General features: G+C 42.5%; 1 protein-coding gene across 1 annotated transcript in view; it reads right to left on the bottom strand.

The window, feature by feature from the left end:
• pdia5 (protein disulfide isomerase family A, member 5) overlaps positions 1–27,696 on the bottom strand; it is a 167,332-nt gene that overhangs the window by 89,365 nt on the left and 50,271 nt on the right. Inside the window, exons 4-8 of the mRNA XM_063006157.1 lie at positions 23,994–24,077; positions 23,848–23,893; positions 19,430–19,522; positions 3,282–3,342; positions 2,448–2,515 (exon numbers count right to left, since the gene is read on the bottom strand). Coding sequence (XP_062862227.1) covers positions 2,448–2,515; positions 3,282–3,342; positions 19,430–19,522; positions 23,848–23,893; positions 23,994–24,077 — 352 coding nt within the window. The remainder of the gene's footprint in view (positions 1–2,447; positions 2,516–3,281; positions 3,343–19,429; positions 19,523–23,847; positions 23,894–23,993; positions 24,078–27,696) is intronic.

Here is a 27,696-nt window from a genome sequence, read left to right on the forward strand (position 1 = left end):
GTAAGAGAAAGCCTGAAGTTTAGTCCACATGCCTTAGCAACAAAAAAAAAAAGAGCTTATGAACGCCTAACAACCAAAGACTTCATGGCCAGACTCCACAATGCACATCACTCTACTTTAAGAGGCCTGCAGAGTTCTGGGACACAGTTCCGTTATGTGACGAACTGTCTGGACATATGGATTAATGGTTTGTCTGGTTTTAGGCTTATGACCAGAACAATACAATCCCAATGGTCAAGCATGAAGGTGGGCGGGTGATGATGTGGGGATGTTTTTATTCTGGAGGAAATGGCAGTCATGACCCTTGCATCTGAATTACAACCCTAAATCAGAAAAAGTTGGGACAGTATGGAAAATGCAAATAATAAAAAAAAAAAACAGTTTCTTGACTGGTACTGTAAATACAGACCTTGGTGACCACTGATTACTGCCAAATTTATTACATTTTTCTAACACTATCAGGGCGGCACATTGGCTCGGTGGGTAGCACTGTCGCCTCACAGCAAGATGATCCTGGGTTCGATTCCCAGGTGGAGCGGTCCGGGTCCTTTCTGTGTGAAGTTTGCATGTTCTCCCCGTGTCTGTGTGGGTTTCCTCCGGGCGCTCCGGTTTCCTCCCACAGTCTAAAGATGTTCTAACACTATCGGGGTGGCACGGTGGCTCGGTGGGTAGCACTGTGGCCTCACAGCAAGATGATCCTGGGTTCGATTTCCAGGTGGAGCGGTCCGGGTCCTTTCTGTGTGAAGTTTTCATGTTCTCAAGTGAGGTGAATTGGAGATACTGTGTTTGACATTAAACTGATGAATCTTAAAAAACGAGTAACTCCTGTCATGAATGTAATCAAGGGGTGTAAAACATGACGTTAAAATCCTAATAAATAAATAAATAAATCTAACACTATCAGTTTCCAGCAGACACACACAAGTGCAAAATGCAACAAATCTCTCAGTCATTGATTACGCAAACCTCAATCCAGACTGCTTACTAACAGGCTGTCGGTGGAGCCCACTCATCACTCAGCAGATAAGAGAAATAAACCACGCTCCGATTAGTCAAGCTCGTCCTAAATTACACCTCCAGAAACGACAAGAACAAATCCAACTCATGTTGCAACAACTGTGTGATAAGAACCAACTGCTGGTGCTTGTTTAGAGAGACGTGCTGCTTATGAAATCAGGACATGCAAGCAAATCACATGGGCATTGCTGTATGTGTTTTCACTTTGATCTGCTACATGGGCCAATTTTAACAGTTCTTCCTTAAAATGTGGAGCAGAACGCTCAGCGTTGGCTCACAAGCATCGGCGGATTCACAATCGGGAATTGGAAATGACAATATAGGGAGATAAATTAGGGAAAATCCAGGGGAAGAAACAAGGAGGTGGATAACAGGCTATACTAAATCACATAGTGCTGCTTGTATAAACAAAAAAACTGAAAATTATTACTTACACTGGATCAGCCATAACATTAAAACCACCTCCTTGTTTCTACACTCACTGTCCATTTTATCAGCTCCACTTACCATGTAGAAGCACTATGTAGTTCTACAATTACTGACTGTAGTCCATCTACTTCTCTACATGTCTTTTTAACCTGCTTTCACCCTGTTGTTCAATGGTCAGGACCCCCACAGAGCACTGACACTGACATGGTGGTGTTGTGTTAGTGTGAGTTGTGCTGGTATGAGTGGATCAGACACAGCAGCGCTGCTGGAGTTTTTAAATACCGTGTCCACTCACTGTCCACTCTATTAGACACTCCTACCCAGTTGGTCCACCTTGTAGATGTAAAGTCAGAGACGATCGCTCATTTATTGCTGCTGTTTGAGTTGGTCATCTTCTAGACATTCATCAGTGGTCATAGGATGCTGCCCACGGGGTGCTGTTGGCTGGATATTTCTAGTTGGTGGACTATTCTTAGTCCAGCAGGGACAGTGAGGTTTTTAAAAACTCCATTAGCATTGCTGTGTCTGATCCACTCATACCAGCACAACACACACTAACGGCACCCTCCCTTTGAACAACTAGCCAGTCGAGAGCTGAGTTTTGAACCAATGAGTTTTAGATGTCAGCCTGGTGTGCTAGCGTGTGTTTGACCGCTGCGCCACCTGAGTGTCTGTGGTGGAATAATTTAAAGCAATGTTTACTATGTTAATATGCACTTTGGGCCACAGTACAATTGTAGAGTTAGGTGGCAAGTTCAGACAGCTTTGCTTTGAAGTGTGACTTCCGAAAGTGCCCCACCCTCAACTATTTAAAGGACCTATTAATGGACTATTCAAAAACTTTAAAAGCCTGTTAAGTGTATTAAGAAACAAAAGAAACTATTTTAAAACCTCCTGAAAATACCTAGTCAACAATTACATTGGCATCCAACATCCTGCAGTCTAATTCTGAATACAACCCAATCTCTAAAAACAGAGAAAAACAAGAGGGGGTGACTTACATATTTTCCTTTTGTCTCTGTGGCTGCCTGCTGAAAGATGGGCTGCATCCTCTTACACACACCACACCCTTAGTGGAGGAAAAAGAAAAGAAAGAGTGGAGAACACTTTAAGGACAAAATATTTGCTGAATGTTTTTGCTGGTATCAGACAGTCCAGCCTGCAGCTAGCTTCAAATATGTTTGTTTATTCGATTCTTAATGCCATGTCAGCTGCTATGGCTGTTATCGTGGCTGAATTTTTATTTATTTAATAGGATTTTAACATCATGTTCTACACACTCTGATTACATTCATGACAGAACAGGTAGTTACTCGTTACACAAGATTCATCAGTTCACAAGTTTAATGTCAAACACAGTATTGGACAATTTTGTATCTCTAGTTCACCTCACTTGCATGTCTTTGGACTTTGGGAGGAAACCAGAGCTCCTGGAGGAAACACACACAGACACAGGGAGAACATGCAAACTCCACACAGAAAGCACCCGGACTGCCCCACCTGGGGATTGAACTCAGGACCTTCTTGCCGCGAGGCGACAGTGCTACCCAATGCGCCACCCTGCCGCCCCGCCGTTCTATTAAATGCTCTTGAAGTTCAGAGGCTTTAAGTTTAAAGCAGCAGTCTGACCTAAGCAGTGTGGCAGTATACAGGTATAATACCAATACACAACCACCATGCTGGACAGTTGAATGCCCTCCCTTTTAATCATTCTAATTAAAGGTTGCTTGAATAAACCTGTCGTTCTTGTTCATTTTTAATACCAGGATTAAAACGATAACATTTTCACCACCTTAACTGAGAGCAGAATAAGGACAGATTATCAGATTACTCACAGGGTGCGTAAAACATCATGAGAATGGGTTTCTCCTCCCTCTTCAGCAGCTTTCTAAAGTCCTGCAGAGTAAAATCCAAAAAGGAAAATTAGACGGCATGGTTTGTAACAGCATGCCTGAAATCATTACCATTCTTTAGTATACAATTACATCTGCAATTACACAAGATCTCAGCTAAATTCTAAACCGTAAGTGATTCAGTGCCAGTTTGGATTGTTTTAAGCGAACATTAAGGCAGGCTTTACAAGAATGCTTTTGGCATCCTTAAAATGCTCTGTTGGCACAGATTTCTGTAAAAAGAATGCACTGTACACACAAAGCATTGTAATGGACTGAAATAACACACCATCCTAGTTTACAGAGTTTTTGACATAATGTACCCTTACCAAACCACACATCAGCCCATTTGAAAATGAATTCTCGTCATTCCATCAGAATTCCACATTACTGTTCGTTTTTTGTAGGCTAAAATAAATAAAAATTGATATGTGTTTATTGGATGCTGAAAATATCCTTGTGATCGTGACTCGTCATTCAGTCCAGCAGTTAGAAAGATAAAGGAGAAACGAATCACAGATAACTGTTCCCATCCAAAAGCTTTACAATCCAGCACTGAAAATAATATATTTTTCTTGCACACGCGTACAATACAAAACAAGGATAAAAGTATTAGAACATGTTTTATTGTTTCACACAGTGGTACCTTGTAACTCGATGTCCCCTAAACTCAAAATCTTTGAAACTCAACGCCCATTGTCGAGAAATTTGTACCGACGACGTTTACCCTAAACTCATTGTGTTCAGCTTTTAAAAAAAATTTATTTATTTAATTTCAAATTAACAATGAAGAGCTGGCCGCTCAGGTGGCGCAGCGGTAAAAACACACATCGTATCGAATCCCAGCTCTGCCTGCCGGCTGAGGCTGAGCGGCCACATGAACAACATTTGGCCTGTTGTTCAGATGGGCAGGACTAAGCCAGATGAGGGTCTCTCTCTCATGACTGGTGCAATTACGACTCTGCTGGCTGATTGGTGGCGCCTGCACAAAGATGAGGAAAGAGTGCTCTTAGGGTGTGTCCCTCCATACACAACGCTAAGCTGCACTGCACTCGTCAAAGTGTAGGTGATAAGATGCATACGGCATGCTGCCCACGTGTCGGAGGGCAATTGGACGCACTTAAAATGGAGAAAAAGGGGAGAAAATGCATAACGAAAATATATATAACAATGAAGAGCCGCTTTGTTCAGCACTCGGCTTGAGCGATGCAGTAAAATGCCAAAGTGCGAATATGAGACGAATCTGCATTTGTGTGAAACAGCAGTCAAATCCACTCTGAAAGTGTCCACATCTATCTGTGTTTGACTGGATTTTTCTCCTGTTTCACTTTCAAACTTGTGTTATAGCTCGGGGTGCTGAGAAATTGTGAGAATAAGCTTTTTTCAGAGTTTAAAACTTTAAAAAAAAGTGTTTTTTATATCATATTTGTAAATGTATCAAAAACAACCCCATTATTTTACATGAGCTTAAAATATATGCAGTTTCACAGGACCATGGAAGTCATTAGCAGGTTTCCCATACATCCTTATGGGAAAAAATACCCTGAAACGCTTTTTAAACTCAACGCTACTCCCAGAAACAATTGACGTTGAGTTTCAAGGTACCACTGTATGAATAAAATCAAGCACCTAGCCATACAAACGAGTAAAAGAATGGATCGTTCTAAAGAGCTCACTGAATTACAGCATCCTACTTTAATAATATGCCACAGTTGCAACAAGTTGGTTCCTAAAATTTCCTCCCTCCTAGATATTCCACCATCAACTGTAAGTGGCATTGAAAAGTATTTAGGATTTAGGAACCACAGTAACTCAGCCACAAAGTGGCAGACCACTTAAAAGTTACAGAGCGAGGTTGCCAGCACTCTGCTGACTCAATAACTGCAGAGTTCCAAACCTGCTCTGGCATTAACATAAGTACAAAAACTGTATGCCTAGAGCTTCATGGCATGGGTTTCCATGGCCGAGCAGTTGCATGTAAGTCTTACATCACCAAGCATAATATCAAGCATCGAATGGATCAGTTTGGAGTTCTGCATATATTGACTTTTATGCACTATGCACCTTGGCAACCCTGCTCTGTAACACTGTGTGCCACTTTGTGGCTGAGTTACTGTGGTTTCTAAACGCTTCCACTTTTTTAATAATACCACTCACAGTTGATGGTGGAATATCTAGGAGGAACAAGAACTTTGGAAATGCAACTGTGGCATCCTATTACAGCAGGGGTGTCAAACTCATTTTCACCGAGGGCCACATCTGCATTACGGTGGGCCTCAAAGGGTCGATTGTAAAGTATCCTGCTGTGATTGCAGTCTGCTCTTTAAGTCTTGGACAATTTAGTGTTTTTCTTGGAGGCTAAATTATGTGTTTGGTGTCAAAATGCCACATTTATACTGTATATTTATAATGTACCTGTATATCTACATTTATATTGTACTCCTTTACCACAGACACAGCCCTATAACACAAGAGACGTACCGGTTTTTCTTCTTGAAGCACAAACTTGTATTCACTTTCCCATCTCTCATTAAAATCCTTTTCCTTCTGCTTCAGATTTCTCTTCTTGTACATTTTGGGATTATTTGTAAATATTTCTCAACATCACTTGTTGGAAAACCGTCTCAGTTAAACGCTGATGTGGAAACACCGCCATCTAGTGACGGGATGCGGTTACTTTGCGGGTCACAAAATCGGCATGCATTGTGGGCAGTTTTAAGCTCTCGTGGGCCACATGAAACGACGTGGCAAGCCTTGACCCCTTGAGTTTGACACGTGTATTACAGTATCACATCCTATAAAGCATGGGTATTCAACTAAAATTTGAAGCGGTCCAGTTAGAGAAAATTTCTTGAAGCAAAGGTCCGGAATGTTTAACTATATATACAGTGTATATATATACTGTATATACAGTGTATCACAAAAGTGAGTACACCCCTCACATTTCTGCAGATATTTAAGTATATCTTTTCATGGGACAACACTGACAAAATGACACTTTGACACAATGAAAAGTAGTCTGTGTGCAGCTTATATAACAGTGTAAATTTATTCTTCCCTCAAAATAACTCAATATACAGCCATTAATGTCTAAACCACCGGCAACAAAAGTGAGTACACCCCTAAGAGACTACACCCCTAAATGTCCAAATTGAGCACTGCTTGTCATTTTCCCTCCAAAATGTCATGTGATTTGTTAGTGTTACTAGGTCTCAGGTGTGCATAGGGAGCAGGTGTGTTCAATTTAGTAGTACAGCTCTCACACTCTCTCATACTGGTCACTGAAACTTCCAACATGGCACCTCATGGCAAAAAACTCTCTGAGGATCTTAAAAGACGAATTGTTGCGCTACATGAAGATGGCCAAGGCTACAAGAAGATTGCCAACACCCTGAAACTGAGCTGCAGCACAGTGGCCAAGATCATCCAGCGTTTTAAAAGAGCAGGGTCCACTCAGAACAGACCTCGCGTTGGTCGTCCAAAGAAGCTGAGTGCACGTGCTCAGCGTCACATCCAACTGCTGTCTTTAAAAGATAGGCGCAGGAGTGCTGTCAGCATTGCTGCAGAGATTGAAAAGGTGGGGGGTCAGCCTGTCAGTGCTCAGACCATACGCCGCACACTACATCAAATTGGTCTGCATGGCTGTCACCCCAGAAGGAAGCCTCTTCTGAAGTCTCTACACAAGAAAGCCCGCAAACAGTTTGCTGAAGACATGTCAACAAAGGACATGGATTACTGGAACCATGTCCTATGGTCTGATGAGACCAAGATTAATTTGTTTGGTTCAGATGGTCTCAAGCATGTGTGGCGGCAATCAGGTGAGGAGTACAAAGATAAGTGTGTCATGCCTACAGTCAAGCATGGTGGTGGGAATGCCATGGTCTGGGGCTGCATGAGTGCAGCAGGTGTTGGGGAGTTACATTTCATTGAGGGACACATTAACTCCAATATGTACTGTGAAATACTGAAGCAGAGCATGATCCCCTCCCTCCGGAAACTGGGTTGCAGGGCAGTGTTTCAGCATGATAATGACCCCAAACACACCTCTAAGACGACCACTGCTTTATTGAAGAGGCTGAGGGTAAAGGTGATGGACTGGCCAAGCATGTCTCCAGACCTAAACCCAATAGAACATCTTTGGGGCATCCTCAAGCGGAAGGTGGAGGAGCGCAAAGTCTCGAATATCCGCCAGCTCCGTGATGTCATCATGGAGGAGTGGAAAAGCATTCCAGTGGCAACCTGTGAAGCTCTGGTAAACTCCATGCCCAGGAGAGTTAAGGCAGTTCTGGGAAATAATGGTGGCCACACAAAATATTGACACTTCAGGAACTTTCACTAAGGGGTGTACTCACTTTTGTTGCTGGTGGTTTAGACATTAATGGCTGTATATTGAGTTATTTTGAGGGAAGAATAAATTTACACTGTTATATAAGCTGCACACAGACTACTTTTCATTGTGTCAAAGTGTCATTTTGTCAGTGTTGTCCCATGAAAAGATATACTTAAATATCTGCAGAAATGTGAGGGGTGTACTCACTTTTGTGATACACTGTACATATATATATATTTAGCATTTAGCGGACACTTTTATCCAAAGCGACTTACACAATGAGCAACTGAGGGTTAAGGGCCTTACTCAGGGACCCAACAGTGGCAACTTGGTGGTGGTGGGGCTTGAACCGGCAACCTTCTGTTTATTAGTCCAGTACCTTAACCACTGAGCTTTCACTGCATAACATATAATATATATTTTGATATATATTATATATAAGTAGCCTAGTATGTTTGTATCAACATCTGCATGTAATCAATAACTGACTGTCAAATCAAATGTCTGTTTGTTTATTAGGATTATAACGTCATGTTTTACACTTTGGTTACATTCATGACAGGAACGGTAGTTATTCATTACACAAGACTCATCAGTTCACAAGTTTATATCCAACACAGTCATGGACAATTCAGTGTCTCCAATTCACCTCACTTGCATGTCTTTGGACTGTGGGAGGAAACCGGAGCACCGAAGAAAACCCATGCAGACACGGGGAGAACATGCAAACTCCACACAGAGAGGACCCGGACCGCCCCACCTTATCAAACCTTTCTCTTATCAAATTAGGAGAAAATAAAAATAAATTGTGCTCCAGTGGGAAGTAAGAACAGAAATGAGTCTCTCCATCACGGATTAAATGCTGTATTTTCGCTGTACACGTTTCTTTTTTGGAGAGCGTCATTTGTCTCCTGTCTCACTCGTCTTTTCTCAACTTTCTCCGGCACGGTCGTCTGTATCTCTCCCTTCGTTTGTTCTACGTTTGCTATCTTTCTTTTTCTTTCCACCATCTTTTCACATGTAACTCGCCTCTAACTCTCTCATCTGTAGAGTTGCAGTGTTTACCGACTGGAATGCACAGACTTGATTGACTGAGTGGTGTCACGTGATCTCTGGTGTCTGTGCGTTTTCTCATCCACTAAACCGCTACCGTAAATGGTACAGAAGCTGCGCCGGTTAAAATAGAAGCGCTCCGTCAGGTTTCAAATAATAACTTTCTGTTTTGGCTGTAAGGTCCGGGTCCGTATGGGACAGCTTCTGGGTCCGGACCCGGACCGCGGTCCGCCTGTTAGTGACCTCTGCTATAAAGCATGCTGCCAATGGACTCTGGAGCAGTGGAAAACGTGTTTTATGGAGTGTCGAATCACGCTTCTCCATCTGGCAGTGTGATAGTCTGGATCTGCCGAACACCGGGAGAATGTTACCTACATGACCGTATTGTCCCAAGTAAAGTTTGGTGGAGGAGTGATAATGCCATGGGGTTGGTTTTCAGGGGTTGGCCTAGACCCCTTAGTTCAAGTGCTGGAAAATCTTAATGCTTCAGCATACCAAGACTTTTTGGGCAATTATATGCTTCCAACTTTGTGAGAACAGTTTTGGGAAGGCCTCTTTCTATTTCAGCATGACTGTGATATGTTGACATAATAGTCCAGTTCATCTTACCCCCCCTCAAGATATAGCCAAACATATCTGTATGTAGATGCCCAATAGCACCACTGGGGATTCGAATCCTAGATCGCAGCAGTGATGGGCTAGGGCACTTTGTCCAAGTGCCCATCTTCCTGGGATGATTTGGTAAATATGAACACAACCATGTTTGGATCAAAACCCACTTGGACCTTTCCTTTCTACTGATGCTAATCTCCCCTCTGACCGAGGAGAGACGTGACTGACACGCTCCCCCTCTGACACGTGTGCAGTAGCTGACTGCATCTTTTTACCTGCACAAGGCGAGTTCATATGTGGATCAGCCTTGTGTACGGAGTCTCAGTGATCAGTGGTGGAGGGATATCAGTCAGCAGAGGTCGTAAAGGCATCAGTTAGGAGGAGTCCCCTCCGGCACCCTCCCTTGAACAACAAGCCAATCATTGTTCGTGTGGGCACTCAGCCTGCCAGTAGTAGAGCTAAGTTTTGAACCGACCAGTTCGAGATGTCAGCTCGGGTGTGCTAGCGTGTTTTACCGCTGCGCCACCTGAGCGCCCCAGACCTCTTTAAGTTCTAAAAACAGTTGAAGAATGTTGCAGATAGTACGTCTACTTACCCAACTATTTAAAACCAGCCCTGATGCTGGTATGACGATCATACCAGTAAATCCTACAGTATTTACACTTGCACTAAATGACATGCATGGATTTACCAGCTCTCTGAGGGAAACTTCATTCATCAGCTTTGTTTACATTCGTGCTTCATTACCAGATTGCTTCCTGCGGCTGAGCTTTGCTCTTCATAGTTGACACCCCAAAAGATGTAATATGCCACTAAGCATGCACATGCCCAGAGCAATCAATACACTCTCTGAATGAGTTTTAAAGCAATCTCATCTTGCTGAGTGAACTGCTTACTGACTGAGGACAGCCCTCTCAGCAGGAGAACTCTCTCGATAAGTCTGGAAAGTCTAATTCAGCATTTAGGGGTTTTTTAAATATATATTTTAATATCATCTAATATCCATTAGCTTTTAGCAGCTCTGTTTAGAGATTAAAGATGGTCTTTTTTAAATCAGCAATCAACTAATTTGATGTCATATTATCTTCTTCCTTCTTTTAGCTACTAATGCCTAGTTCACACTACAAATTTTTTTGCCTTGTTTTTCGTTTGCCGACAGGTTGCTGGTAAATGTACCAGCTCAGAGGCAAATCACCATTTGCCAAGGCTCAAAAATCAACTTGAAAATCACTGTGTGAACTGTTGAACGTCTCGATCCGAGCGGCTACATTTACATTTGACGCATTTAGCGGGCGCTTTTATCCAAAGCAACTAACAGTTATGACAACACACAATTTAAGCAACTGAGGGTTAAGATACTTACTCAGGGGCCCAACAGTGGCAAATTGGTAGTGGTGGCAACCGGCAACCTTTTGATTACTAGTCCAGTACCTTAACCACTGAGCTACCACCGCCCTACTTGTACTTACTTGCAGTTACTAGTTACAGTTACTAGTTATAGTTACTCATAACTGACAATCACCTAAGACTGGCTGAGCCTTAATTCGCTCCAGGTGGAAGTGTTTCTATTTATCACAGTTTCTCTCTCACTGAGTTTTCTGCTGCCACTTGATGCAGTCTTGTTTTCTGCCAGCACAATTACAGTGGGGGAAATAAGTATTTGATCCCCTGCTGATTTTGTAAGTTTACCCCCTTACAAAGACTTGAACAGTCTATAATTTTTATGGAAGGTATATTTTAACAGAGAGAGACAGAATATCAACAAAAAATCCAGAAAAAAACATTAAATAAAATATATAAATTAATTTGTATTTAATTAAGGGAAATAAGTATTTGATCCCCTACCAACCAGCAAGAATTCTGACCCCCACAGACCGGTTATGTGCCCATGAGGCACACAAATTAGTCCTGTCCCTGTATAAAAGGTTCAAATCTCTCGACCACCATGGGCAAGACCAAAGAGCTATCAAAGGACGTCAGGGACAAGATTGTAGACCTGCACAAGGCTGGAATGGGCTACAAGACCATCAGCAAGAAGCTTGGTGAGAAAGAGACCACTGTTGGTGCGATAATTCGAAAATGGAAGAAATACAAGATCACAGTCAATCACCCTCGCTCTGGAGCTCCATGCAAGATCTCACCTGGTGGGGTAAGAATGATTCTGAGAAAGGTGAGGTCAGTCCAGAATTACACGGGAGGAGCTTGTCAATGATCTCAAGGGAGCTGGGAGCACAGTCACCAAGAAAACCATTAGTAACACACTTCGCCGTAATGGATTGAGATCCTGCAGTGCCCGCAAAGTCCCTCTGCTCAAGAAGGCTCATGTACAGGCCCGTCTGAAGTTTGCCAATGAACACCTGAATGATTCAGAGAAAGCTTGGGAGAATGTGATATGGTCAGATGAGACCAAAATTGAGCTCTTTGGCATCATCTCCACTCGCCGTGTTTGGAGGCAAAGAAATGCCCGGTGGGGATGGTGTTCTTGGGGTCATATCCAGCATTTCTCTGCTCCCAGCTCCCTTGAGATCATTGACAAGCTCCTCCCGTGTAATTCTGGACTGACCTCACCTTTCTCAGAATCATTCTTACCCCACCAGGTGAGATCTTGCATGGAGCTCCAGAGCGAGGGTGATTGACTGTGATCTTGTATTTCTTCCATTTTCGAATTATCGCACCAACAGTGGTCTCTTTCTCACCAAGCTTCTTGCTGATGGTCTTGTAGCCCATTCCAGCCTTGTGCAGGTCTACAATCTTGTCCCTGACGTCCTTTGATAGCTCTTTGGTCTTGCCCATGGTGGTCGAGAGATTTGAACGGAAGAAACTGATTCTGTGACAGGAGTCTTTTATACAGGGACAGGACTAATTTGTGTGCCTCATGGGCACATAACCAGTCTGTGGGGGTCAGAATTCTTGCTGGTTGGTAGGGGATCAAATACTTATTTCCCTTAATTAAATACAAATTAATTTATAACTTTTATTTAATGTTTTTTTTCTGGATTTTTTGTTGATATTCTGTCTCTCTCTGTTAAAATAAACCTTCCATAAAAATTATAGACTGTTCAAGTCTTTGTAAGGGGGTAAACTTACAAAATCAGCAGGGGATCAAATACTTATTTCCCCCACTGTATATGGGAACTCACCCAGTGTTGCAGCCTCTGTGGGGTGTCTCAAGGAAACCACCCGGGACAATTAAACTGCCCCAGAGACAGCATGACAGTAAAGGCTTGCCGATCGCTCGCAGACTCAAGAAAAATATATCATTTTCGGGGCACAAACAACTTGGATCGCTCGCTTCTTGTTGATGCTTTTACATTTACATTTTTGGCATTTAGCAGACGCTCTTATCCAAAGCGACTTACAGTACTGTGACACAAGCAACTGAGGGTTAAGGGCCTTGCCCAAGGGCCCGACAGTGGCAATCTGGAATTGGTGAGGCTTAAACTAGCAACCTTTATTATTACTAGTCCAGTACCTTAGCCACTAGACTACAACTGTGCATTTTTGGTCATGGTATCATTACACATCTTGTCACTTCTTGTGTGGGGTGGCACGGTGGCTACGTGCTAAGCACTGTCACCTCACAGCAAGAAGGTCCTGGGTTCGATCCCCAGGTGGGGTGGTCCGGGTCCTTTCTGTGTAGAGTTTGCATGTTCTCCCCGTGTCTGCGTGGGTTTCCTTCGGGAGCTCCGGTTTCCTCCCACAGTCCAAAGACATGAAAGTGAGGTGAATTGGAGATACAAGATTGTCCATGACTGTGTTTGATATTGGGTGGTAATTTATTGCTACCTTGAATGTACAGTACATGTATGTGTGTTGACCTGACCGTCCCAACTATGACAATGGCCAGGAAAAGGATGTGCTTATGTGATTCTTCAAATGTAAATAAATTCTTATTTATTTTTGATTATTTGCAGATTCTGGCTTGTCAGTAACAATTTTCAGTACACTGAGGGAGATATTAGCTAGCTTACCATTGGTTTGAATGGCCTGAGGCTAACTGTGTTAGCTTAGTAAGTGAAATCTGTGGTGCTCTAATCGCTGTCTAAGTAATGTGTGTAAATAATCTGCCTTATGAGTTCGATGTCTAATTAGAATCTTCTCTACTTAGGCAGCTAACTAGGTAGGCAGTAGGCAGCAAGGCAGCTCACTAGGTTTTCAGACTGACCCACAGTGTGCTACATACATTGTACCCCAAATTAAACTGAAATGCAGTAAACAATCTGGGATTAGAACAGTTTTCTTTATATATGTTGGCAGATTAAATGGTTGAGAAACTTGAGCAAATAAATTGATGTGCATTCCTGAAGACACAGTCAAGGCAAAAACATGTACACTGATCAGCCATAACATTAAAACCACCTCCTTATTTCTACACTCACTGTCCATTTTATCAGCTCCACTTACCATATAGAAGCACTTTGTAGTTCTACAATTACTGACACTAGTCCATCTGTTTCTCTACATACCTTTTTATTTAGCCTGCTTTCACCCTGTTCTTCAATGGTCAGGACCCCCACAGGACCACCACAGAGTAGGTATTATTTAGGTGGTGGATGATTCTCAGCACTGCAGTGACAATGACATGGTGGTGGTGTGTTAGTGTGTGTTGTGCTGGTATGAGTGGATCAGACACAGCAATGCTGATGGAGTTTTTAAACACCGTGTCCACTCACTGTCCACTCTATTAGACACTCCTACCTGGTTGGTCAACCTTGTAGATGTCAGAGACGATCGCTCATCTATTGCTGCTGTTCGAGTTGGTCAACTAGACCTTCATCAGTGGTCACAGGACGCTGCCCACGGGGCACTGTTGGCTGCATGTTTTTGGTTGGTGGACTATTCTCAGTCCAGTAGTGACAGTGAGGTGTTTAAACGCTCCATCAGCGCTGCAGTGTCTGATCCACTCATACCAGCACAACACACACTAACACACCACCACCATGTCATTGTTACTGCAGTGCTGAGAATGACCCACCACCCAAATAATACCTACAGATGGACTACAGTCAGTAATTGTAGAACTACAAAGTGCTTTTACATGGTAAGTGGAGCTGATAAAATGGACAGTGAGTGTAGAAACAAAGAGGTGGTTTTAATGTTATGGCTGATCGGTGTATATTGGCGCTCTTGCACTTCTTTCAGAAACTGCACCCCTCCTCCCAGCAAATGGTTGAAATTACAAATGCTTTGGGACCCACATGTTTATTCCTTTTGTTTGCATTGCAAAATCAAGTCTAATCTGATATAATTCCACACAGAGCTCCCTCAACTGAAATCAATCTCTTCCAGTAATCATGAATAAGTCTCTACTGGAATCTTGGACCACTCTTTGAAGTGCGCCTTCTCTGAAATGCTGTTTTGAAATCTCTCCAAAGGTGTTTGATGGGATTTAGATCAAAATGAAATACTGACCACTTCTTTGTCAATTTCTGGCTGCTTTCAGAACTAAGAACAGGTACACTGCGCTCCGAAATGATTTGTTAGCCTTTAGTTGTTATGAAGGCATTCAGAGGCAGCACATGCACCAGAAACATCAAAGCAGCCCTCAAACATCTGTCAACTCTCACCATGTTTTAATATTCTTTAAAGGCCTCAATTTATTTTCTATAACCGGTACAATAATGTGCTTTCCCGAAAAGCTCTATTTCGGTCTCGTCAGTCCACGGGACATTTTCCCAGAAGGATTTCGGCTTCCTCGGGTTCTGGTACACTCGAGTCTGGACTTTTCTGTTTTTGTTTCAGCACTGGGGTCCTCCTGGGTCTTCTATCATAGTGTCTCATTTTATTCAGGTGATGACGAGCTGACACTGTTGTACCCTCTGTCTGCGGGTCAGTTTAAAATTGTTTGGAGGTTAATTGAGGTTCTTTATTCACCAATTTTTCTCTTCTGTCCATGGCCAGTGAGGTCAGATACAGTGCCATGGGCTGTCAGCTTCTTAAAGATGTTGCACAGTGGATACATGAACTTTACATTCTTTGGTAAAGAACTTGTAGCATTGAGATTGTCCATGCCTTTGCACAATTTGGGTTTCACATCTTCTGACAGTTCTTTGTTCTTTCTTTTCACTACTTTTTGCATTAAGCCATTTAAACTGGTTGCAAGTGTGACTTCTATATTACAGGATCTGTTATTTGGCACAAGTTGTGTTTAAACACAAGTTAAAAGAGCATCACATGATTGAAATCCAATTAGTCATCAAATTTTTTTTAATGTATATATTTTGTTTGTGCTTTTTCTTCCCATTTTTCTCCCTTTTAGCGTGTCCAACTGGCCGTCATGCTTCCTCTCCACCAATGCCGCTCCCCGCTCTCATTGAGGAGAACGAAGCTAACCCACGCCCCCTCCGACACGTGGGCAGCAGCCGTATGCATTTTGTCACCTATACTCTGACGAGTGCAATGCAGATCAGCACTGTGTACGGAGAGACACACCCTGGCAGCACTCTTTTCCCGTCTCTGTGCAGGCGCCATCAATCAGCCAGCAGAGGTCGTAATTGCATTAGTTATGAGAGAGACCCTAACTGGCTTTAATATCCCACCCCTATCTGAACAACAGGCCAATCGTTGTTCATGCGGCAGGCAGAGCTGAGATTCGATACGATGTATTTAAGATCCCAGCTCTGGTGTTCAGCGTGTGTTTTACCGCTGCGCCACCTGAGTGGCAGTCATCACAATTTTGAGTGCCAATACTTGTGTCCAGTTTATTTCTGGAGTTTTGAGGGGAATGATATCGGATTTGACTTTTCACAGCCTTTGTGAGGTTTTAAATTTACATTTTTAGCATTTAGCAGATGCTTTTATCCAAAGTGACTTACAGTACTGTGATAGTACACTGTCTAAGCAATTGAGGGTTAAGAGCCTTGCTTAAAAGTGACAACCTGGCAGTTGTGGGGCTTGAACCAGCAACCTTTTGATTGCTAGTCTAGTACCTTAACTTGATTTTTTTAACTAAGGCAGTAAGTTAAATGCAAATAAAAACAGAAAGCAGTTATTTGTAAACTATTTTAGACAGGTATTGTACTGAATACAACACAAAAAAGAGCTGTGTAACGATCCCCCCCCCCCCTAATTTTCTCCCCTAATCTAGTCATATCCAATTACCCTGATTGCATTACAACCCTCCACTGCTGACTAAGGAGCTTCGCAACTGACACACACCCCCCGACACCTATGCAGTACCAACTGCCTCTTTTCACCTGCACGAGGTGAGTTCACATGCGGCTCAGCCTTGTGCACGGAGAGCCACACCATGATCAGCATTTTCCCCAACTCTGCGCAGGCGCAATCAATTAGCCATCAGGGGTCGTAACTGCACCAGTTATGAGGAAACCTGGTCCGGCTCATCCCACCCTATTGTAAATCCTATTTATTGTAAATCCTATTTATTCAAATTATCCTCCTGGCCAACCGAGGAGGACGGGGGTCCCTGCTGAGTCTGGTTCCTCTCAAGGTTTCTTCCTGTAATTTAAAGGGAGTTTTTCCTTGCCACTGTCGCCCTCGGCTTGCTCAACAGGGGTTTTTGTATCTGTTGGTCCTGGATTCTGTAAAGTTGCTTTAAGACAATGTCTATTGTAAAAAGCGCTATATAAATAGTGTTGACTTGACTTGACCCTGAAAAACAGTCGATCGTTGTTAATGTGGCCGCCCAGCCCAGTCGAATACGATGTATTCGAAATCCCAGCTCTGGTGTACTAGCGTATTTTACCGCTGCGCCACCTGAGCAGCCATTCCTAATTTATTTTAATTTAATCTAATCACAATCCAAAAAAGTAGAAACAGATTGAAAAAAAATTACATCTGTCTTGGAATCTTCCTCAGGTAAAAAGGTGAATAAGTAACAGGTGGTGCAATTACGGTTAGGTATCAAAGGTCATTTATGAGAAAGGATGGTCAAAGTTTACCACTTTGTAAAAAACTGTGTGAGTAAATAGTCCAACAGTTGAACATTTCTAACACACAATTGCAATGATTTAGGGATTTTACCATGTACAGTCCATAACAGCATCAGAAGGCTTGGAAAATTAAGAGACATCTTTGCATTTGTTACAAATGGAATGGTCCCTTTTCTTACTGGCCCAGAGTACACAATGTTTATTATTTATACACAAAGTTTGAAAGCAAGCCGGCATCATGGTATTGGGAGATGAGGGGGGTGTTTATACTAATGGCATTGTTAATTTGCAGATCTGTAAAGGCACCACTGATGCTCAGTGTAAGCATTATTTGAAGCAACATATGCTGTTATCTAGTCAATGTCTTTTTCAGAGAAGTCTATTGTTTTAGTAAGACAATGCCAAGCCACATTCTGCATGTGTTACAATGGCGCACCCACATAGTAAGAGAGTGCAGGTGCCAGACTATCGTGAGGCGACATATACGAAAACTAAAGTCTGACAGTTCAGCAGCTTCAGTGTTGTATCAAGCAAGAAAAATCCACTTTTGCAACCAGAGGGACTGTGGTAGCTTATGCCTAGCTCACACTATACAATTTTTGCCCTGATTTTCGCTCACCGACTGGTCGCCGCTAGATGTGACAGCTCGGAGCCAACTTGGAGTTCGCTCTGGGATCGAAAATCGCCTCTTGATCAACATGTGAACTGTTCAACGACTCGATCCGAGCAGCTCGCCGATCACTCGACTCAAGAAAAATATCTAGCATGTTAAAAATCTGGATCTGTCGCAGACTTAAAATCCTGTAGTGTGAGGGGCATTGCGAGCAGGTTGCGAGTGGCAGCGAGTGCTATGTCGAACTACTGCCAATGAGAACGCAGGATACGGGGTGAGGGGAAATCGGGGGGAGGAGTGTAAAAACATGGGACGGACATTATACAGTTTCTATCAGAATACATCAGCACATACACAAGCGTTACATTTTTTGTGATCTTATCGTCCACTTACTACAGAACAGACAATCCCTGCTGGTCGCGTAGCCCAATCCACTCGGATTCATTTATTTTTCCTACCTGATTTTACTTGATTTTGATCGCTCGCTTCTTGTTGATGTGCATTTTTGGACATGGTATCATCAAACCCCTCGTCACTTCTCGCGTGTGTTTTCGTGACAAAACATAGTTTGGGAGACCAGACTGACTCATCTGAGATTCCTCCCGGTGATAGATAGTGTAGTGTGTGACCCTCTACTGCCGATCAGTTGTGCAGTGTGAAAACCAAAACGACTTGCAAGAGATCCAGTTGTGTAGTGAGGTGGCACAGTGGCTAAGTGGGTAGCACCGTCACCTCACAGCAAGAAGGTCCTGGGTTCGATCCCCAGGTGGGGCGGTCCGGGTCCTTTATGTGTGGAGTTTGCATGTTCTCCCCGTGTCTGCGTGGGTTTCCTCCGGGAGCTCCGGTTTCCTCCCACAATCCAAAAGACATGCAAGTGAGGTGAATTGGAGACACTAAATTGTCCATGACTGTGTTCGATATAAAACTTGTGAACTGATGAATCTTGTGTAATGAATAACTACCGTTTCTGTCATGAACGTAACCAAAGTGTAAAACATGATGTTAAAATCCTAATAAACAAACAAACAAACAAACAAACAAGTTGAGTAGTGTGAACTGTATAGCAACCTGACGACTTGGACAGTCCCGCCACCCCCAAGTTGGGCCCCTCAACAAGACCCTTTACCATCAATTGTTCAAACTGTATTGTGGGTAAAAGTGTCTGCTAAATGTAACAAATGTAAATGTAAAGAATGACATAATTTGAAGAGGGCACTGTCCCAAATTTTTGTAGTGTTGCAGCCATACAATAAAGTTGATTAGTTAAAACATAAATCTTTTCTTTGTACAGTGTTCAGGTTAAATACAGATTAAAAAGGATTTGCCATCTGGTTTTATTCACATTTAATCCTACTGTCCCATCTTTTTTTGGAATTAGATTTATACACGTTTAAATTATTTTGTCTCTATTTAAATAAATACACATTTTTCTATAACGCTGCAGTGAGTAAACAAATACCAGGATGCGTTTAGATATTTATTTATTCAATCCCATCCCACACTGAACTCAATTCTGTTTTCAATTTCCACACAAGCCACATTAACAACAGTAACTCCATCTTCTCTGATTTAACGTAAAACAGTTACTTACTTTCTCTGTTTCAACGTGAACGATGTCTTTAGCCTCGGGGTTCTCCTCCCATAGGGGGGCACCTGTGGGGTCTTTCAGGAAGGCGACCATAGACTGAAAGAGAGAAGCAGGGGATGAAAATAAGGACAATTATTTGAGAAAGAGCGATGAGTCATCCTTCACTGTCAAAGCACATCCACTTCCTCCTGAGAGGTACTGGCAACCGCTGCAGACTGGAGCTTTCAAACAATGAGACTCATGCATGGAAAAATCTAACATTACACTTCAAGGTCACTTCCACTAGAACAAAGTTTCTACAGAACAAGTCAGAAGTTTACATACATCTTAAGGGATTACACATTCCCAGTTAGGATTACTACTACTACTACATATACACCGATCAGCCATAACATTAAAACCCCCTCTTTGTTTCTACACACATTGTCCATTTTATCAGCTCCACTTACCATATAGAAGCACTTTGTAGTTCTACAATTACTGACTGTAGTCCATCTGTTTCTCTGCATGCTTTGTTAGCCCCCTTTCATGCTATTCTTCAATGGTCAGGACCCCCACAGGACCACCACAGAGCAGGTATTATTTGGGTGTTGGATCATTCTCAGACACTGACATGGTGGTGGTGTGTTAGTGTTTGTTGTGCTGGTATGAGTGGATCAGACACAGCAGCGCTGCTGGAGTTTTTAAATACCGTGTCCACTCACTGTCCACTCTATTAAACACTCCTACATAGTTGGTCCACCTTGTAGATGTAAAGTCAGAATTGATCGCTCATCTATTGCTGCTGTTTGAATTGGTCATCTTCTAGACCTTCATCAGTGGTCACAGGACGCTGCCCACGGGGTGCTGTTGGCTGAATATTTTTGGTTGGTGAACTATTCTCAGTCCAGCAGGGACAGTGAGGTGTTTAAAAACTTATCCACTCATACCAGCACAACACACACTAACACACCACCACCATATGGTAAGTGGAGCTGATAAAATAGACAGTGAGTGTAAAAACAAGGAGGGGGTTTTAATGTTATGGCTGATCAGTGTATATTTTATTTAGGCTTTTCTCCCTTTTTCTTCCAATTTAGAGTAGCCAATCAGGCTTCTGCTGCTGGGGATCCCGATTGCATCTGAGCAGGGTATATTCATCTGCCCCACGCCCCCTCCATCGTGTGCACGGTCCCACGACCCATTCTTATTTACCCACGCTTCGGTGGATTCGCACATGAGGCCGGATTTTGCGCGCAGAGGGTCCTTGCACAGCATTTGACCCCACCCACTTATTAGTGTTGGTCTTTTTTCCCACCCATGGCCAATTTTGACTGCTGAAGGCACTGCCAATTGTGCTCGCTAGAGGGCGCCAAGCCGGACATACCAGAGATGGGGAGTTCAGAATAAAACTTAAGACAACGATTTATTTCGAGGTTTACATACATGTGGTTAGTATTTTCTTTAGGGCTGCCATTAATGACTATTTTTCTATCGAATAATCTATAGACTATTTTATTGATTAGTCGATTAATATAAACATTTAATTTTCCTCCAAAAAATATAATTCAGAATCTCATTTAAGCTTCTTTTATTTTAACAAGAAACTGTCTGGCCTAATAATATGGCACAAAACTAAATGTAAACAGGGTTTATGTTCATATTATCAAATTCTCAAGTGCTCCATATTAAACAAAGTGCAATGTGCTTAAACTTACAGCAGAAATAAAATAGTTAGATGGAGGCACGTCTCATTAAGTCCAACGTACAGTAAAAGACCGCCGCTTTGTTCAGCGCTTGGCTTGAGCGGTGAAGTAAAACGTATCAAAGTGTGAATATGAGACGAATCTGCATGTGTGTGGAATAATTGTCAAATTCACTCTGAAATAGTCCACATGTATCTGGGTTTAGCTGGATTTTTCTCCTGTTTCACTTTTAAACTTGTGTTATAGCTCGGTATGCTGAGAAACTGTAAGCGTCTCTACGATTAAGAAGCATAAGGAAACAATAACGAAGTAAAGGTAAATTGCAGGTTTAATTGTATTTAACTGTTTTTCAATTGTATTTCACTTCTTCTTCACTTCACTTTCCTAATCGCTTATCCAATTAGGGTCGCGAGGGTGTGCTGGAGCCTATCCCAGCTTTTCAATGGGCGCAAGGCACACAGTAGCACCCTGGACGGGGCGCCAGTCCATCGCAGGGCAGACACACACACGCATACACACACCCATTCACCTATAGGGCAATTCAGTGTCTCCAATTAACCTGACTGCATGTTTTTGGACTGTGGGAGGAAACCAGAGCTCCCGGAGGACACAGGGAGAACATGCAAACTCCACACAGAAAGGACCCAGACCGCCCTGCCTGGGGATCGAACCCAGGGCCTTCTTGCTGTGAGGCGACAGTGCTACCCACCATGCCGCCCCATCGTATTTCAGTGTTTTTATATTATATTTGCGTTATTTTCAGTGTATAAGTGTCAAAAACATTCCCATTATTTTACACAAACCTAAAATATGTGCAGTTCCACTGGACCATGGAACGCATTAGCAGGTTTACCATACATCCTTATGGGAAAAAATACCTTGAAACTCAACGTCTTTAAACTCGACGCCACTTCCAGAACCAATTGACGTTGAGTTTCAAGGTACCACTGTATAAGTGGAATATAAGTTTTAATGACTTCCAGTTTAGGTATATGCACACTCATGACTCCAGCTGTATGTGAAAGACTTTAAGAAAACCGATTTCCCTGAGCAGCGTCCAGCTTATTGAAAAAATCCTTCATCTATAAAACCACAATACCAAGTAAGCACCTTTCTGACATTAAGCGCTCACACGAAGTCTAATTACTATGATAAAAACAACCAGAACAATATCAGACTCAGCAGCAGATGCGTCTAATGAGAACGCTCCATTCCCGCATGGAGGCGCCTCATCCATCAATAATGACTCATACAGCAAAGCTCATTCATATTTAACTAGGGAACTGTTCATTAACGCCGTGTCAGCCGCGGACAACGCGGCGCTGGTTTCACCGAAGACGAGGTGGGTCGGAGAAGACAGCAGGAGGCAGTGGGCTGACGCTGGATCACTCGTATAATTTCGGTGCACTGTGGAACTAGCACCTACGGTGTGAAATCAGAGCCGTACTCGCCTGTGTAGTGTGAAATGACATGCATAGAGTGAACCAGGTTGGCTGGAGTGACGGAACAGAGCGCGATACAAAAGATCAAAAGGACTGTGGATGACGGGGTTCTTGACTAGAAAAGCCATGCTTCAAAAATGTATCAAACACCAAAGTTAAGAGTTAGAACTGAAAACGTTAGAAGCCACCAAGAGTAAATCAACAATTTATTCAGATCCATCATAAATCCATAACTGCATACACTGATCTGCCATAACATTAAAACCACCTCCTTGTTTCTGCACTCACTGTTCATTTTATCAGCTCCACTTACCATATAGAAGCACTTTGTAGTTCTACAATTACTGACTGTAGTCCATCTGTCTCTCTACATATCTTTATAGCCTGCTTTCACCCTGTTCGTCAATGGTCAGGACCCCCACAGGACCACCACAGAGTAGGTATTATTTGGGTGGTGGATCATTCTCAGCACTGCAGTGACACTGACATGGTGGTGGTGTGTTAGTGTGTGTTGTGCTGGTATGAGTGGATCAGACCGTGTCCACTCACTGTCCTTTCTTTTAGACACTCCTACCTTGTTGGTCCACCTTATAGATGTAAAGTCAGAGACGATCGCTTATCTATTGCTGCTGTTTGAGTTGGTCATCTTCTACAGAGCTACATCAGTGGTCACAGGACGCTGCCCACGGGGCGCTTTTGTCTGGATATTTTTGGTTGGTGTACTATTCTCAGTCCAGCAGTGACAGTGAGGAGTTTGAAAACTCCAGCAGCGCTGCTGTGTCTTATCCACTCATACCAGCACAGCACACACTAACAAACCACCACCATGTCAGTGTCACTGCAGTGCTGAGAATGATCCACCACCCAAATAATACCTACTCTGTAGTGGTCCTGTGGGGGTCCTGACCATTGAAGAACAGCATGAAAGGGGGCTAACAAAGTATGCAATCCTCTCAATCCTTGTGCTATCAAAAACCATGGGCTCCTCTAAGCAGCTAGGATTTTAAAATGAAAATAAAACTAAATAAAACTGCCTAAGCTATTACAAGCAAAGAAGAGCTCCTGAAATATATGAAAGTACCAAAGATAACAAGAACCACAATGGATTGGTTCTCTATGCTGGGTTTTTTCGGCTTGTGTCCACCAGAGTTTTCCGGCACTGAGAGCACACCGACAAGTGCACCTACCATCCCCCTCAAACACAGCCAATCATGTCAGTATAGACACCAAACCGGCAATAGCAAGTCTGATTTGATAACTACTATACTGATGGTAAAACTAATGATTTATTTACCTTGTGTGTTGCTGGTCTGCTGTACTCTGTGTGAAAGGTCCCATCTCTGTTTAACACACACACACACACACATACATACACACAAATAAGACTTAACAGCGGTATGTTCTAAATGTGTTATAAATAAAAAGCAAATGCACACTCACTTATAATGCAGGATCTCAAATCCAGCAGGCTTTGAACTGGGGTCCACCTTCACTTTCTTACACAGCTTGCGTCCCTCAGAATCCCTGGGGGGATATAAACACAGCTATAAAAAGCTCTCCTAATTGCAAGGTGGAAATCCATTGCAAACGTTCACAGTGATTTACAGACGTGCTGGTATTGTGAATTGCAGACTTATCCACATGCTAGTCTGAACAGACAACAGTAGACGGGAATTAGTGCAGGTACAAATCACAGATTTAAAAGCAGTCAGATTTTTATATTAATCAGGGCTTTTTGAACAATGTCCAATGGTAGTGTTCTTCTAAGCACTTAGTTGGGCAGTTGTAGCCTAGCGATTAAAGTACTGAACTAGTAATTAAAAGGTCGCTGGTTCAAGCCCCACCACTGCCAGGTTGTCATGGTTGGGCCCTTGAGCAAGGCCCTTAACCATTAATTGCTTAGACAATATACTGTCACAATACTGTAAGTCATTTAGGATAAAAGCGTCTGCTAAATGCCGAAAATGTAAATGTAATGGCCTTCACTCTTCACATGGTCTTGTTTGAAGTCAACAAACAGAGTTCTAGTCCTAATGTCTTGGTCAGCATATTGATATCAAGTTGTTATCTTGTCAGCCAAGAACAGAACTCAAAGGCTATGTAAAGATCGCAATAATGGGGCTGCTCAGGTAGCGCAGCGGTAAATAGACACGCTGCAACCAGAGCTGGATTCTGAGTACATCGTATCAAATCCAGCTCTGCCTTACCGGTTTGAGGCTGAGTGGCTGTATGAGCAACGACTGGCCAGTTGCTCAGTTGGGGGGGCGGGACAAAGAACCGGATGTGGGTCTCTCTCTGTCAGAATGCGATTACGACCTCTGCCGGCTGATTAGAGGCGCCTGCACAGAGATGAGGAAGAGTGCCCTTAGGGGTGTGTCTCTCCGCATGCAACGCTAGGTGGCGCCACACTCATCAATGTGTGGGTGGCAAAAATGCATCCGGCTGCTTCCCATGTTTCGGAGGGGATATGGGTTAGCTTCGATCTCCTCGGTCAGGGCAGGGTTCGGCATAGACAGAGAGGAAACACGATGCAAATTGAACAATTGGATGCACTAAAGGGGGAGAAAAAGGGAAAAAAAAAACAAAAAAAAGATATAAAAAATTATGTGCCCCAGTCTTTCTGCGCTACCATCAGATGAAAGGCTCAAAATTGGGGAAACCAACAGAAATCAATCCCTTTATTTGTCATATATACATATACAGGTGTACAGTACAATGAAATTCTTTCTTCGCATATCCCAGCTTGTTTGGAAGCTGGGGTCAGAGTGCAGGGTCAGACATTGTATGGCGCCCCTGGAGCAGAGAGGATTAAGGACCTTGGCCGAACTGGGATTTGAACTCTCAACCTTTTAGTTGATAGCCCAAAGCTCTACCCACTAGTCTACCACGATCCCAATGTGGGATCCATTATTAGTACAGAACATTGTTTGAATGACACCTCTTAATGATAATGTGCCATGTCAAAAACACATGCAGCCATGACAATGTGTTTAATGTACTGTAATGGACCTTCCAGTCACCAGATTTGAATCTAATATAGTACAGTTGTGGTAGAATGAGAGATTCAGGTCAATGTGGCCCAAAATCTTGGGTCCTACCCAGTATTTGTAAAGCACTTCTATAGCCGCTTAGTCAAGCTATAGTTGATTGTGGTGTTTATTATAATTGATAATCATTTTTTCAGCATTATTTAATTGGTTGATATCTGATTGTGAAATTAAGTGAACAAATCCTGAACAGGAATAAAAATATTAAAAGTGTTATAACTTCACACGTCACAGTCTATGTTAAATTCAATGACAACACAATATGCAAAAATTTTTCCCCAATTTGTGGTAACTTATTTTCACATAAAAACATGGACAATCCATGATTGTCCAAACCCGAACAAGTGTAAATCAGATTAAATCGGTTAAGGTACTGAACTAGTCATCAGAAGGTTGCTGGTTCAAGCCCCACCACAGCAAAGTTCCCACTGGTGGGCCCCTGAGCAAGGCCCTTAACCCTCGATTGCTCAAACTGTATCAGTCATAACTGTAAGTCGATTTGGATAAAAGCATCTGCTAATTGCTGCGAATGTAAATAAGGCATTACGCATAGAAACTGTTAAAGCCCGAACTGCAATACAATCCTACACCGATACCAATATGAATACAATTTGAACTTGGGTAGTGGACAAAAAACAGAACTTGGACCAAATACCATAATCTGATTACCATCTTCTGAAATGGGATGCTCTGGGATTTACATGTAATGCAAAACCACAAAGCCAAGAAGTCAGAGCATCAATACAAATTTGCAAAGACATTAAACAAACTGGCATGAAAGTAATACAAGACAGTCAATGAGATGTAACAGACAATAACAAGATAAGACAGACCTCTAGAATTTAGCAAACTTCGTTCTTTAGTATGTCTCAAAGCATGTCAGCAAACTTTAACAGACTTTATACAAGAGCACTACATTAATCATGGAAACAACACATGGTTTGATATAAAGACTTTGTATATGAGCTACCGAACTATTTACAAATGTTAGGGGGGGGTCAGAACATGCACTAAGCCTTTTGAAAATTCTGCCCAAATTAGGCAATGTATATTCAAGATGCTAAACATGAAAGTGAAGAAACAAAAGCAAGAAAGAAAATGATTAGAGAACCAGAGAGAACTTCAATTCAACTTAAATTCTAGTTAAATTTTCCCATCAACATTTAAAAAAGCAATCCTACTGGCATTGAAATGCACAACACTCAGGCGTTCGGGTGGCGCAGCAATAAAACACGCTAGTACACTAAAGCTGACATCTCGCTCGGTGTGTGACTCCGTGCATGATACGGCTCTCTATATGAACCCGGCTCGTGCAGGTGAAAAGAAGTAGTCGGCTACTGCACACGTGTCGAAGGTGGCATGTTGTGGAGGTCAGCAGAAGAGGATGTGAAATACGATTGGGTAATTGGATACGCGCATAAACAATGCATTTAAAACACACACATACACAAGACTCACAACGTTACAGTTTTAGGGAGCTATGAAATACATTTGAGCTTAAATATTTATTTAAATGTACTTGTTGTCTATTTTCAAAGTTTTTAATAGTTGTATGCAAAATGATCAGGAAGACTGGTCTACCTAAAACTGCAAACCTAGCAAAAAAACAAATAAATAAAAAATGCCCCCTCTGACACGTGAGCAGTAGCCAACTGCATCTTTTCACCTTCACGAGCGGAATTCATACGCAGATCAGCTTTGTGTACGGAGAGTCACACCCTGATCCTCATTCTCATCAATCAGCCAGCAGAGGTTGTAATTGCATCAGTTATGAGGTCCCGTCCGGCACCCCCCTAGAACAGCCGCCAATCGTTCGTGTATTTTAAGTCACTGAGTAAAAGAATATCAACAGATTTTATACATGGTTTGATATAAAGACTTTGTGTATGAGCTACCGAACTATTTACAAATGTTAAAGGGGGGGAGGGAGTAGATACGCACATAAACAATGCATTTAAAACACACACATACACAAGACTCACATGAAATACATTTGAGCTCAAATGTTTATTTAAATGTACTTGTTGTCTATTTTCAAAGTTTTTAATAGTTGTATGCAAAATGATTAGGAAGACTGGTCTACCTAAAACTGCAAA

Source organism: Trichomycterus rosablanca, chromosome 12 (assembly GCF_030014385.1).
Source record: "Trichomycterus rosablanca isolate fTriRos1 chromosome 12, fTriRos1.hap1, whole genome shotgun sequence".
In the NCBI taxonomy this organism is placed as follows: domain Eukaryota; kingdom Metazoa; phylum Chordata; class Actinopteri; order Siluriformes; family Trichomycteridae; genus Trichomycterus; species Trichomycterus rosablanca.